The sequence below is a fragment of the Impatiens glandulifera genome, chromosome 7 (genome assembly GCF_907164915.1).
Source record: "Impatiens glandulifera chromosome 7, dImpGla2.1, whole genome shotgun sequence".
Classification (NCBI taxonomy): Eukaryota; Viridiplantae; Streptophyta; class Magnoliopsida; order Ericales; family Balsaminaceae; genus Impatiens; species Impatiens glandulifera.
Genome location: NC_061868.1, coordinates 34,329,326 through 34,344,802, shown reverse-complemented (window position 1 = coordinate 34,344,802; position 15,477 = coordinate 34,329,326). Strand labels below are relative to the sequence as shown.

General features: G+C 30.2%; 2 protein-coding genes across 2 annotated transcripts; both read left to right on the top strand.

Moving 5' to 3' along the window:
• Window positions 1–8,217: 8,217 nt before the first annotated feature.
• On the top strand, window positions 8,218–9,934 carry LOC124910525. Its single transcript, XM_047451180.1, has 2 exons — window positions 8,218–8,346; window positions 9,016–9,934. Exon 2 carries the CDS (start codon window positions 9,028–9,030, stop codon window positions 9,787–9,789), a length of 762 nt encoding a protein of 253 aa, XP_047307136.1. The 5' UTR covers window positions 8,218–8,346; window positions 9,016–9,027; the 3' UTR covers window positions 9,790–9,934.
• Window positions 9,935–11,085: 1,151 nt separating this feature from the next.
• LOC124946108 (uncharacterized protein At4g15970-like) lies at window positions 11,086–14,329 on the top strand. The gene is made up of 4 exons (XM_047486675.1): window positions 11,086–11,480; window positions 12,460–12,828; window positions 13,551–14,028; window positions 14,244–14,329. Exons 1-4 carry the CDS (start codon window positions 11,187–11,189, stop codon window positions 14,264–14,266), a joined length of 1,164 nt encoding a protein of 387 aa, XP_047342631.1. The 5' UTR covers window positions 11,086–11,186; the 3' UTR covers window positions 14,267–14,329.
• Window positions 14,330–15,477: the final 1,148 nt, after the last annotated feature.

The window sequence follows — 15,477 nt, the reverse complement described above, 5'->3', positions numbered from 1 at the left end:
AAAAATATTTAGAAAAGAAGAGAAATCAATCAATCGGAGAGAAATGTATAAAAAATAATATATATTATTTGTGTAGTGTGTATTATTGATTTAGGTCATCTGACTGATCTTGGTTTTGATTGATGATTGGAACCTCTAACGTGGTTTTTGACCGAAAAACGATCGAGGATCATTCACGGTAAAATTTCTTAGCCTTCGACCGAGAAAACCAACCATACATGGTTTTTGACTGAGTTTCTGACTGACGCCTCGACCGAGTTTTTCTATACGCGACCGACAACTCTTCACCTGACCGATGTTCGTGACCCAACGACCGACCCAACCCTAGACGCTTAAGGCTCTATTTGTGTTCTTATTTTATAATTTTTGTTTATTTTTTTAATTTTTATTTTATCCTTACTTTAATTAACTGCTAAAAATTCAAAAATAATATAAAACACATGAAAATAATTTTTTCAACCAAATATAAAATAATCAAATAAGGGCCCGTTTGGATGAAAAATTAACTTTTTTTTCTAGTTTAAAGAATCATTACTTCTAAGCCGCTTGTTCAAAAATTATGAAATTAATATAATTATTATTAAAAAACTATTTCCAATCTTGATGTCGAATTTCAAATATTTTTGGGCTCTTTAATTTTTTTGACATTTTTCAACATAACTTTTTTGAAACTTAAAAAATTATTATGACGAATGTCTATGTATGTTATGTACGTTTAACACTCGTTTTGCAGAATTTCATATTTGTACATATGTATTTTGTCACAATCGTCGTAAGGACCACATAAATGTGCGCAATCGTCCCTAGCACTATTACTAACATGATAGAGAAATTTAAACAAAGGTTTAAAACATATAAAAAGTAAGTTGTAATACTAATATTTTTAGAGAAATTTAAACAAAGGTTTAAAACATATAAAAAGTAAGTTGTAATACTAATATTTTTTTAAAAAGACCAAAATTATAGTAATAGAGTCTATTTAACTCAATGAGCATACATGATTTATTACTGATGTCCTTTCCCACATGTAACCAAGCACCGAACCCACAAAATAAAATCTCTAATTCTTGGTGTTCATACACCATAATTATTTTTTCCTAATTTGTCCAGAAAAATTAAGTGGCTACTCTTTTTCGTGAGGTTTTATTCTTCAAATCGAAAAAGGTTAAGAAAAGAAATATGTTAAATCTACCATTGTATTCCCAATCTCGGTTGAGATTCGACAAACGGTTTTTATGGGTTTAACTATAAAGTCTAATTTTATTTTAAAAAACTTTTTGATTTCAATATACGTGTAACCTCTTTAAGCGACGCAAACCCAATAAAGCAGAGTAATTTTTGTGTACTAAGTGAATAAATAAAGATTTAGAGACAAGTAAGAATAAGAGAAATATCATTTACTTTAATGATTATTCTAAATCGAGATATGTTTTCTAAAATTCGAACAAAGCGGTATCCAATTGAACACCTTCTCAAGTCTTACGAAAAGCTTGAAATGTCTGATGTTCCAAAGGAAAGCTCGTGAAAAATTAATACAAAAACTTGAAACTGCGTTATAAAAAAAAATGTGGCATTTCCTTTCTAAAAGAAGTTTGTGCGTAAGGGCATAAGGCCTCAAATCAAATAAATAAAACACAAAACCTATTTGTTATCACCTAGAGATTCGTCATTATTGTTAAAAACAAGAATACAAATATATCAATTATATCAGATATTACCCGGTCGAAAAAAAGAACGATAAAATGGCGAACGCTCATAGTTGATATATTAAAATCATAACTTGTGGTTTATCTAGATTTCTATCTTGATTGTTAGGACTTAAACATAAGTGTACTAATTTTATGAGATATACTCCAAGTATAGCTAGAAAAAAAAGAAAAAAACTTAAAGCCTAAGGTTCGAAGCGCATAATTTTTGAGTGAACGTAAAATTGAATCTTATGATAAACGATCCAGAGCTAAGCTTGATCAAATTAAAATCTGTTGGAATTAAGCTAATTCCATTAATGAATGGAAATAAGATTGTAAATAAATAAAATCAAATAAAATTCACACAAATTCAAACGTGAATTAACGGTGAATTTAATCCAAATTATAATTAAATATTAATTGTTTAATTAATATTTAATGCCTAATTAGAAAATTAAAGCATAATGTTAGGATAAACATTTAGCTTTAATTGGCCTATTGGCTAACGTATGGACTCTTCAATTAGCTAGCATTAGCATTGAATGTCTAACATTGCATTTCTGCAAATCAATATAGGCTGATGTTAATTAGTTATGGATTAATTAACAAATGAATGAGAAATATTTATTGCTAATAAACGTTTGGATGGTTTTATTTACAAGTTTAATTCTCAGCAATATATACTCATTCATTATTCATTTTACAAATACTTCATCCTTCATCTTTCTCACTCTAGAATTCCAAAAGCCTTCTTCTTGTTTTGTGAGTGTTCTTCGAGTTCTTGGCTCGATATTTTCCGTTGAAACCCGGTGATAGTTCAGATACTTAATCAAGCTCGTTGTGTAGTGATTTCGGTGCTGAATCACTACTAGATTCGTTGTACCCTGGGAGACAGCCATCTGTGACAAGCTCTAGCACATGGGGAGACGGTGGAACTGTTTTAAGGGAAATGTGTTTAACACATGCCTCGAATCAACCATCAAATACGGTGATATTGTTCTTCGTATATCTTATTTTATTTTTATTTATTTGTAACATCGTATGTATATATATTTTTCTGTTATTTTTTAAGACAAGATTTCTAACAATCTTAAAACAGTTTCATGTGCTAAGTTATTTAGTAGCTTTTGCCGTCGAAAATCTTTGTCTTTGATGTTTCAGAAATACGAGTCACGATGTTGCAAAAGAGATGATGGCTCATTTCGGCAAGTTGAAATTATTCATCTTAATAACAAGAAGAATCGACTAATAAAGATAAGTCTTTATTATACACGTATAATGTTAATTTTTAATATTTTTCTTGTATTATTAAAAGCTTAATTTTATAAGCTGGTATATGTTTGACATATAAATTTTCTCAAGAAAAAAATTGTATATTCAATATACAAATGTTATCTTGAAAATAATTTAGAAAACAATAATTTGTTTTCCTTTTCATTAAAAGTTTGAGAGTTACTAGATTTATTATTATTAATAAATGAAAAGGTAACTAAAAGGTTAACTTATAATTTTCAAAATAAAATGAAATTTGTGGTTATATTTAATAGTAATTAAAATTAATTATAATTGAAACATATGGTTTCAGTTTTAAAATAATTAATTATAATATATGTACATTATTAAATTAATTAAGCGTGATAATTAATAAGAATGTGATATGTTGATTATTAACGAAATATAGTCTATTTATATATGTACATATAAATTGTCTTATATATTTACCGTTTGATTATGATACTAAGTTATCAATTTTGTTTGACAGAGTTTAAGTCAAAAATAAGAGAAAAATAAGTTTCTCTGAAGAGAAGACAAAAGTTCGTAAACAGTAATACAACAATAAAAGGGCGTATTGGCACAGTGGTTCAAAGTTCAGACGCAAAGGTGTGAAGAGGCGAAAGGTCCCTAGTTCGAATCTCATTTAGCCAATGATTTCTTTGATGCCATTTTCTTGTAAAGAAATCTGATGAGTTATAAAATGACACTAGTCATTTATGATGGAACCATTCAAATTTCTTTTATAGAAATTATGAGATGAATGGAGTCAATGATTTCTTGATAGAAATCAGACTAGTTATTGAAACCATTCCAATTTCTTGTATAGAAATTATGAGATGATTGGATAGTCAATAATTTCTTGATAGAAATTAGACTAGTTAAAATGACTTTAGTCATTGATGTTGAAACCATTCAAATTTCTTGTGTAGAAATTATGAGATGAATGGGTAGCCAATAATTTCTTGGTAGAAATCAGAATTTTAAAATGACTCTATATGTTGGAGATGAATGAGGTCGATAATGATTTCTTATAAAAAAAACATGATTTGTCTAAATGACATTAATTATGAATGTTGAAATCATTATAATTTCTTATGTAGAAATTATGAAATAAATTGAGTATAAAAATTTTAATTTCTTAAGATTAAATAAGTTGTTTGTGTTAGAACTTATTCTAATCATGCATTGAAAGAGACAATTATGTAAGTCGAAATATTTTCGCAAGAATTATCTCGGTGAGAATGATCCACCTAGATTTGTCACGTGAATTATCGTTCATAACACGATAATGTAATTACTTCGATTAAGACATGAGGTACATTTGTAGTTATATTTTAATTGATTATATTACTAAGTGATTATTTATATATATCATGCATATTAGCTAATATAAAGATGATTCATGTTATTCATAATAAGTATGATTATCTAGAAATTTATATATATATATATATAAATTAAGATTTGTTTTCTATCTATTTTTATTTTAATAGATAATTTTGAAATTTGTCACAAATCATGTGTTCTTTGATTGACAAAGAATTGTTATAGAATGTTAAAGGTCATCTAATTAATTAAGAAACGAATAATTGATGACATGAATATTTATTTTTATAATTAGTTAGTTTTATATTCGATTAAAGATAAATGATCAACATTCTAATTAAGTGTAATAATTAATATTCTAATTAATTATTATGTATTTTTTAAACGGTATTTTTAATGATAAATGAAGTTGTATATATATTTGTTTAAGAATATATATGACATATTATGTATCTGATTTATTGACTATATATATTATAGTTGTTTTGTCATCGTGGTGACTAAAATGAAAGAAGAATAAATATAATATCATATATATATGGATATATTAATTTTGGTTTAAATAATTACAAGCAAAGTATTGTTTGATTTGAGAATAATGTGGCAAACGTGCCGATATTACGGGATGCAAACGTGCAACCGGAAATAAATGTTTAAGCGACTTCGGTCAAAGATGCTTGAAACATTATGATTTCTTTTGTATAAATCATGTGATATGGTGAATATTTATTTGATTAAATATTCTAATTTCTTTTATAGAAATTAAGTGTTGAAATAAATATTTTAATTGATTAAATATTTTAATTTCCTATGTAGAGATTATGTGAAGAATGATTTATATATGAATAAACATTCTAATCTCTTGTATAGAAATTATATTTTATTCAATTAAATATTTATGATATAGTTATCTTATTCATTGTATGATAAGTATAACAAAATAAATTTTTAAAAGAATTGTGTGACAATTTCTTGATTAGAAAATCATTGATTTAAATCATATAAGTGTGTGATTTAAAAAAGGATACCAACACGAATGTGGGGGCAAATATTTTTATTGATTATAACACAAAAATAATTGTGTATATTACGATAAATAAAAAGATAATTTATTGTTAAAGAAATATGTTCTCTATAAAAGATAAAGTTGCGCAACTTTACAAAAAGAAAGAAAATAACAAGAAAATGTCTTGTTTATATTTGCTGAGTTGGTGTTCAAATCGATATTTTAGATTTGAGGATTTTGAAATCAAGAAACGTGTCATATTTTGACATTATTTTCATAAAACTATGAAGAACCAATGTCTTCAAAAGGATTTTATGAAATAAATGAAAATGAAGTTTATAAAGTTTTGATATGACTTATAACAAATTTTATAATAATGATATGAAAATTTGATCATACTTTTATTAAAAAGTGGATGTGACAATTATATATATCATGAAGACAATGAAAATTATTTCATTACGTGTCTTTTGTACGATATTTTTATCGTTGAAAATTACGATAAAAATGATTAAATCCATAAAGGATATGAATTGCACTAAACGAAATATCATGTTGTTATCAAATGATATACTGATATTATTAAATGAAAGACTTTACTTCTTAAAGTGAATATGTTTACACTTAGAAGTGCAATCTACGTATGGAAATCTTCTAAGAAACTTATGATGGATAGATTAAACGTTATAATATATATTTTTGACTTATGTCGAAAAATAAAATATTTTTATGTAAAATATATAATCGTTTACACGAAGGCAGAATAGTTCAAAGACATTTTGTCTACTAGTTAGCCAAGTAAACAATATTTTCATAAAAAAAAAAAATTAAATGATAAGCATGTACGAATGATTATGCTTCTCATTAGAAGATGTTCCAAGGTTAACTAAGAATGTACCAACAAAAATTTCTAATTATTGTGATAGTAATTTGAAATTGGACAAGCTTAGAGTCAATGACAAGTCTAGACATACACATCTTAGACATAATGTCATTAGACTATACTCTCTAATGGAGTTATCAAATTTGACTATGTAAGTCAAAGATAACATTGTGGATCCACTAATCAGATTATTGAATAGAGAGATAATTTGAAGTCTTTTGAGACATTAGCCTACTATAAGTTAGTATGAAGGAAAACCCAACCTATGCAGACTGGAGATCCCAAGAACTAGGTTCAATGGGACAACCTAATTGTACTGACTTGGAAAGTTATTGTTGAGGATTAATCTTATAACGAAACAATAATATTTTGACGAGGATAAGTATATCGCTTTTAATGATTCTTTGTGAGCAAAGAGATCACCTATGTGAGGGAGAAGTGGGGCCACTTCGAAAGAATTGCACGGCTCAATTCTAGACCCTCTCACAGAACCAGGCGCGTGTTCCATGGCCAAAATGGACACAACCATGAGAGCTTGACATGTATTAGGGAGAATTCTATGTGAAAGTTTGTAATCGTTTACACAAAAGGCAGAATAGTTCAAGGACATCGAGTCTACTAATCAGCTAGTAAAGTTATATGCTTTCACAAGGGAAGGTTCAAAGGGTTACACCTACCTATCCTATGTAGAATTCAACTGTTGAACCTTTCACCGGGTTAATCTTTCAATTTCCATTAATGTGGGGGATTGTTGGAATTAAGCTAATTCCATTAATGAATGGAAATAAGATTGTAAATAAATAAAATCAAATAAAATTCACACAAATTCAAACGTGAATTAACGGTGAATTTAATCCAAATTATAATTAAATATTAATTGTTTAATTAATATTTAATGCCTAATTAGAAAATTAAAGCATAATGTTAGGATAAACATTTAGCTTTAATTGGCCTATTGGCTAACGTATGGACTCTTCAATTAGCTAGCATTAGCATTGAATGTCTAACATTGCATTTCTGCAAATCAATATAGGCTGATGTTAATTAGTTATGGATTAATTAACAAATGAATGAGCAATATTTATTGCTAATAAACGTTTGGATGGTTTTATTTACAAGTTTAATTCTCAGCAATATATACTCATTCATTATTCATTTTACAAATACTTCATCCTTCATCTTTCTCACTCTAGAATTCCAAAAGTCTTCTTCTTGTTTTGTGAGTGTTCTTCGAGTTCTTCGCTCGATATTTTCCGTTGAAACCCGGTGATAGTTCAGATACTTAATCAAGCTCGTTGTGTAGTGATTTCGGTGCTGAATCACTACTAGATTCGTTGTACCCTGGGAGACAACCATCTGTGACAAGCTCTAGCACATGGGGAGACGGTGGAACTGTTTTAAGGGAAATGTGTTTAACACATGCCTCGAATCAACCATCAAATACGGTGATATTGTTCTTCGTATATCTTATTTATTTTTATTTATTTGTAACATCGTATGTATATATATTTTTCTGTTATTTTTTAAGACAAGATTTCTAACAAAATCGTGATATATGAGCAAACAAAATACCACAAAGGAAAAATTTATCTTCTAATTTATTATTTATTAATATATTTATGTAAATATGTTTTCAATCAATTCTTCTTATTAATAAATTTGTAACTTTATCTGTTTGTTTCTGGCAACTATAATAAAGACATTTTATTTATTTATTTCTTAGAGTTATTATTCTAATTAATTAATTAATTTGTATTAAATAAACCTTAAATTAATAATATATTTCCAAATACAAAACAAAATGGCACATGTTGGAAGGTTTTGTCCATATTGGTTTTCAGAATTTGTTGAGAGAGCAGGGTTATTTTAATTTTTAATTTGTTTAATTATTATAATATATTTTTTAAATATTTAAATTGAAATCACATCTTGGACCCTGGTCAAACTTTGATAAAGTTGCAGTTGACTGTAACTAGCGGCCAAACGTGGTATAGCCCATTCATTGCCCCTGCTTGACCCGACCCGCTATATACCGATCCGCACCACCTTAAAAACCCTAACCCCTTCATCTTGTAACTTTCTTTTTTCCCTGCAGTTTCTTAAGAGCCACCACGGGAGGCCATCGCTAGCAACTTCTACTGTTCTTGGTAGCCGACAAATAAGAAGAGGTGAGTAAAGGCTTATGCTTTTTAATTGATTTAGTTTATATGATTATTGCTTCAAATTTTGCAAGATATTGCTATATATGTTGTGGGTATTGATTCAACTTTGCAAGATATTGCTATATATGATTATTTCTTCAAATTTTGCAAGATATTGCTATATATGTTGTGGGTATTGATTCAACTTTGCAAGATATTGCTATATATGATTATTGCTTCAAATTTTGCAAGATATTGCTATATATGTTGTGGGTATTGATTCAACTTTGCAAGATATTGCTATATATGATCATTGCTTCAAATTTTGCAAGATATTGCTATATATGTTGTGGGTATTGATTCAACTTTGCAAGATATTGCTATATATGATTATTGCTTCAAATTTTGCAAGATATTGCTATATATGTTGTGGGTATTGATTCAACTTTGCAAATTATCATGAAATTGTATGTATTGATATTAATTTGGTGTGAATTGTTACAATCAAACATGATGCAAGATTGAATCACATAACCAAGAGCTTTAAGGCATATTGGACAATACACTAAAACAAACACTTAAGTTAATGAATGATACTTGTTTATGAATTTCTATCAACTATTTTAACTAGTTATACTTTATTTGACATTATAATCAATATATTATAACAATTAATAAAGTTATGATTTTATACAGAATTCACAAAAGATGAGAGAAGATCGAAAATGGATGGATTACAGAACATTGCCTGATCGTCAAGGATGGAATGAAGATTTTTTTGAAGGGGTAGAAGATTTTTTGAAATTTGCTACTAGTAAAGCTGCATACATGAATGGTGACAAGATCAGGTGCCCATGTTCAAAATGTGTAAACATGAAATGCAAAGATTTGGATGATTGTAGAAATCATCTCTACGAATTCGGTTTTACTGAAAATTATTATACTTGGATATTTCATGGTGAACCGCATCAGCAAATACATCCTTCTCCAAATGAAGTTGCAATTGTTAAAGATGAAGAATTGAATGCGTGCCATCCTAGCTCTACATCGCAAATTGATAACGCTGATTCAGAAAATGCTGAAAAAGATAGTTCTAGTAATTTTTTGAAAGTCTTGCAAGCTTCTTATCAACCTCTTTGGAAAGGTCATCCACATCATACTCAGCTATCAACTACATTAAAGTTGGTAAATTTCAAATTTGAACATAATTTGTCTGAGACTGTTATGGGTTCTCTTCTTGACCTGGTGTGTGAGTTATTGCCAGCTGATAATAATTTACCAAGAAACTCTTTTGAAGCAAATAAGTTGCTTACAGATTTGGGGTTGCCAATTGAAGACAGAGATGATAAAGATGATTCTGAAAATGATACATATGATGATGAAGATTGCTCTGAAAATGACACTAATGATGATGAAGATTGCTCTGAAAGTGACACAGATGATAATGATGATGATGGTTATGCATTTTAAGATAATTTCCTTTCATGATATATTCGGTGAAATATTTAGTTATTAGAATTACTTGGAATTTGGTTATTCAAGTACTTCATTATTTAGTTATTAGAATGACATTGGCTATAATATTTGCATTTGGTATCATACTCATTTAGTTGTAAACCTAATTGATTTAGAAGTAAATGTTTATTATAAGACAAACTTCATTTTTACCAGATGCAGTGTTCTAAATTTCGTCCTACGCGCTTGGCGCTAGACTAGCGCACCGAAAAGCCTCTATTCGTATGTAAAAGTTGCTTGACTTTCCAGTGAGTTTTTTACCTCGTCTAAAACCTGAACCTACCAGTGAGTTGTCTACCTCATCAATGTTTGCTTAGTCGGAAAAGATTATCGGACTCGGGAAGACGATCTTCGATTTATCGACACTGCAAAGACAAATACTTTACGCTATTCTCTTCTCTATATCCACATGCCAATCATTTGGCCATTGATCTTTTGGAGGAGATGCCTGCTTTTAATCCGTTAAAGAAAATGATAAGTATGAATGATTTTTGTTAACTCTAAATTAGGTGGTATTATTTATCACGTGGGTCCTTCTTGGTTAATCTATTCTTTTTGGAAGTTCATTACAAAATAAAATATTTATAAATTGTATTTAGGTATATTATGTATATTTTGTTTAATGTTACTTTAGGTTCATTGTTCAAGAAATTTATTGTTAAATTTTAGTACACCGCATATTAGGGTGTTAATCGGTTCGGTTTTTGGGTTATTTGAGTTCCTCGGTTCGGTTTATTCGAATTTTTATTTTTTTAGTCAATTCGAAAACCGAACCGAATTCGAATAAATTTTAGTTAAACCGAACCGAATTCAAATTTGATATTCGGTTCGAATTTCGAATAATCCGAATTCGTTTTTTTTAATTTTTAAAACTAGCATAACTCAAAATAAATTGAACCAGCCAGGAATCGAACCCGAGTCTATACTGTGGCAGAGTATTAATCGCATATGCCCCGCTTAGGCGCTAGGCCTCAGTTAGGCGCTAAAGAAATTTAAAACACTTATCATATGTATGAGTTAAAATATGTGAAACAATACAAAACAAACTTTTATAGCTATCTTTATAAAAATGTTTATTACAATTATTCACACATTATTTTAATAACAAAAGGTTTTAAAAATATATAGGATATAAACAATAAATTTATGTAAACTAATTCAACTTAAAAATAAGAAAACTGTTATTGTATTTATTAACAAAATAAATTTCCAGCACCAGAATTAGTTTTCCCTTTACTGCACACAGGGCTTCATTCATAGCAATCGTTGTAACTTGTACAGGAAAAACGTGTGTAACGGCAAAATCGAACTGCTATCTCTCTCCTACATGAACATGGTTCGATCTCGATTCGATGACCATGAAATTGAAGCTATTTCCAGGTCACAGAGGAGTTGCATTTCACCGGAGGCGATCTCCGGGAATGGCATCTCGTTCTCATCCCACTAGATTCTTCTTCGGCCACGCTTCTGAAGCACATTTCCGCCGTTCTCTCGCCGTCGTTCTAATAGTTGCTTCCGCCGTTCTTTTCTCTGTTTTTCTCCTCTACAAGGCTGCCGATTCAGCTGGCTTGCAGTTTCCCCCTGTATTTGATCTTTCCTCTCAGCTTCACTTTGGATTTCCTTATTCAGCTGTCAATTATTCAGCTGTTAGTGTTCTTACTCTCTTGCTCCTAATTTCAATGTTTTATTTGTTCTGGTTTGCGACTATGCCGCTGCTGTTCTAATCTCCTGTTTTAGATTAACTGGTTACTTGATTTGAGGGTTTTGTTACTTTATCCAGAAATTTGTGTTGGATTCCCATATATATACAGTACTACTATGATAATTGATGTAGAATCTAATCAAATACTACCTTGAAGAAGCTTAATTTACATAGACTTTCTATACAAATTTCTGTTAATTATCATTGCAGGTTCTGAAGATCCCAGAATTATGATTTGCTTCTTCTTAAGTTGGATGCTTAAATTATGGTAGTCTTAATGTTTTTGTTCTTAAGTTGAATGATTTTTCTACATTGCCTTTTCAGTATAAAATGCTTACAATATCTATATTTATACATCAATATGGTTAGTTTACTTTTCATCATTGTTCTTCAATTAAAATTATGTCTTCCATCTTGGCTAATCTAGGAAATTCATGAGAAGGATATGACTTGTTTCAATTATGTTAACCCATGTCCTTTTGCATCTTGGTCTATGATGAAAACCAAGAACTGCTAATCATACAACGCTTCTCATTGATGAATTATCCATCTTGGTGAATGCTGACTCTTCAGTGTTAGTTTCTGATGCTCCTAATTAACATCAAAGATTTGGAAGTCAGCTAGAGAGCAAAAGTGTTTTGTGCAGACATGCTTTAGCTCTCACAACCACATATTTAATGCTTTCTTTTTGCTAAGATCTTTTTGTTAACCCGGCTCATCTTATATGTGCTTGGGTTCGAAGAGCATATTTTTCGGGATGCCTTCTAATTTAGGAGATTCCGAGCATTTTTTTTTATTGTAACTCGGTGTTTTTTAATTAATTCATTGACTTCTTTCTAGCAAAATTAATAATGCAGTTGCTGTTTTCTTGGTATATACAAATACATGTACTTTAGTTACTGATTTTTTCAATTATTTCTTAGGATGATGATGAGTTCAAACTTGATAGAGTGCTAAAAAAGGCTGCGATGGATGATGGGACAGTGATATTAACCACTTTAAACGAAGCATGGGCAGCACCAAATTCAATCATTGATCTCTTCCTTGAAAGTTTTAGAGTTGGAAAGGGAACACATAGACTTTTAGAACATTTGGTGATTATTGCATTGGATGAGAAGGCATTTTCTCGTTGTTTAGCAGTACATATGCATTGCTTTGCTCTTCCGACTGAACCCGGTACTAACTTCTCTGGGGAGGCATACTTTATGACCCATGATTACCTGAAGATGATGTGGAGAAGGATTGAGTTCCTTCGATCTGTTCTGGAGATGGGTTACAATTTTCTTTTCACGGTGCTCTCTTTTTCCTAACTCCGACTTTCAATTTAACTGATTATCTTGTTTTTTTATTTTATGTCTTTACTTAAAAAAAATATTCTTATGTTGCTACTCATTTTATATCCCTTGAAATAATCAATCATAGGCAAGTAGAAATCTTTCCCATTTTCCATTTTATTTAAGGATTTCAAGATAGATGGCGGAGGAGTTGAGAACTGTCTGGAGTAGGCGTGCAAGGATGATAAGACCATGCGAATGAAAGTTACATGATATCTCCTTTCTGCGAGAATAATTGTCTCGACATTTGGTAGAGCTTCCATCAGCATGTTGGCAAAGTTTCTTACTGAACGCGAACAGAGTACAAATAAAAGGATGAAAAGATCGCTAGATCGAAACTCGACAAATATATGCAAAGATTTCATGGTGGTGTCGACTACAAGGATAGAAGGCCCGATAATGTGGGAGGCACATTTGTTGATGAAGTCCATCTTCTAGTTGACCTGACCTGAGCTCATTTGAGAACCTCAAATTGGAGCAATGATTTGATGTTCTCTCTTATGTTGTTTGAGATACTTTTGGCTTTCATGACTTAGTTTTATAATGGTTTGTTTATTCCCCAAAGTTAATGCTATTTTCAAATGGGCATATGCATATATTGTGTTTTCTCAACTTGCTTGTGGTTCTGCATCTTTACATTTGGTCTCACAACCTGGGTTATATTTGATTCCCTCTTACAGGATGCTGATATCCTGTGGTTCAGAGATCCATTTCCTCTGTTCAATATAGACGCTGATTTCCAAATCGCCTGTGATCATTTCCTTGGCAATTCCAATGATTTGAATAACAGACCAAATGGAGGATTCAAATTTGTAAGGTCAAATAACAGGTCAATAGAGTTCTACAAGTTCTGGTACTCATCACAAGAACTATATCCAGGGTATCATGATCAGGATGTCTTAAATAATATAAAGTACGATGATTTCGTCATTGACCTTGGTCTGAATATGAGATTCTTAAGTACTGCTTACTTTGGCGGACTATGTGAACCGAGCAAAGATTTGAATCAAGTTTGCACCATGCATGCAAATTGTTGTTTCGGTCTTGATAACAAGCTTAACGATCTTAAGGTTATGCTTGAAGATTGGAAACATTTCTTATCATTGCCACCAAGCTTGAAGAAATCTTCTTTGTCCTCCTGGAGGGTGCCACAGAGATGTAGGTATGTTTGTTTGATCTTGGTTTTTCTTTTCTGTTTTTTTTTTCGGGTTATTTGAAAAAACATTGTTTGGTAAAAAAAGGGTTATTTGGGATCAATTACTAAAATGTTTTGAAAAACTCAAATAACCCAAGATCAAACATGTAGTTTTAACCTTATGTAATGTTAACACTTAACAAATCACAATCTAATGTGAGTCTTATTTTTTTTTCAGTCTTCATGATCTCCGGAGAATAAATTCAACTGCCAAGAGCAATGAACAAGATAAGGAAACATTGGAAATTACCCATATCTAGGTTTAAGGTTTAGGGTTTAGGGTTTAGGGTTTAGGGTTTAGGGAGTTAATGCTTAAGTTTTCTTGCAAACATTTTGGGCAAACCCTTTAATACAAGATTCATTTCACATTTGTTAACTAGAATTCATGGAATGTTTAGTCATCGGATCATTATATAATCACTCTTTCATGAAATCTCGAATTTTCAATTATATCCACTGCCAGAAGTTTCGCTGCCAATTCCTACTCAGTCTTGTTCCGATATCGCGATGGATTAAAATAGGGAGCAATACATAAATTAATTAATTAAGAAATATTCCTACTATTCAAATAAAAAAGGATAGAAAATAAAGGCCGGAAGATCGCTGATGCCGTCTATGTTGAACAAAATAAATATATTATTATGGGGATGACTGCTGAATTCATGCCTGCAACAAACCTTACTTTTCTCTTACACCTTATGGATGTATATGGTTTAATGAATGGATAAATTATTTGTAGTTGAAAACTAAATTATATCCTACCAAACACTAGTCGTGTTCTACTCTTCTTATCTATGGTTTCAAACTATACAATTATTATTATTATTATTATTATTATTATTATTATTATTATTATTATTATTATTATGTCACATGAGTTTTATTCAACTGGAGAAGCTAATATAACTCCACATACATAAAAGAAGGTGAATGCCTCGTGTCATCAGCCTTTTTGAGGTTTTACGATGTTCCGTCGTACCAGGGACGAATCTATGTAGGGGTTCGGGTGGACTTCGAAAAAAAGATTTTTTTTTTTTTTTTTACGGTAAAAATATGACATTACCTTTAATTTCTTAAAAAAAATTAATATAATTCATTGTTTTTTTCAAATTTTTTTCGTTATTATTTTAAGTCCACCATAATTTTTTTTCAAGCCCACCCCAGTTCGAAATTCTGGGTCCGTCCTTGCGTCATACGATAAATTTTTGTCGTCGTAGACTATGTGTTTAATTCGTGATGATTATTCACACTACGAAAGAGAAAGAGAAAGAGAGAGAGAGAGAGAAAAGAGAGAAGAGAGAAGAGAGAAGAGAGAAGAGAGAAGAGAGAAGAGAGAAGCGGAACCACGTCCTAAAAGAAAAATAGAACTCCACTTAGTCATTTAAATTAGAGCATTATAGTAGTAGAAAACT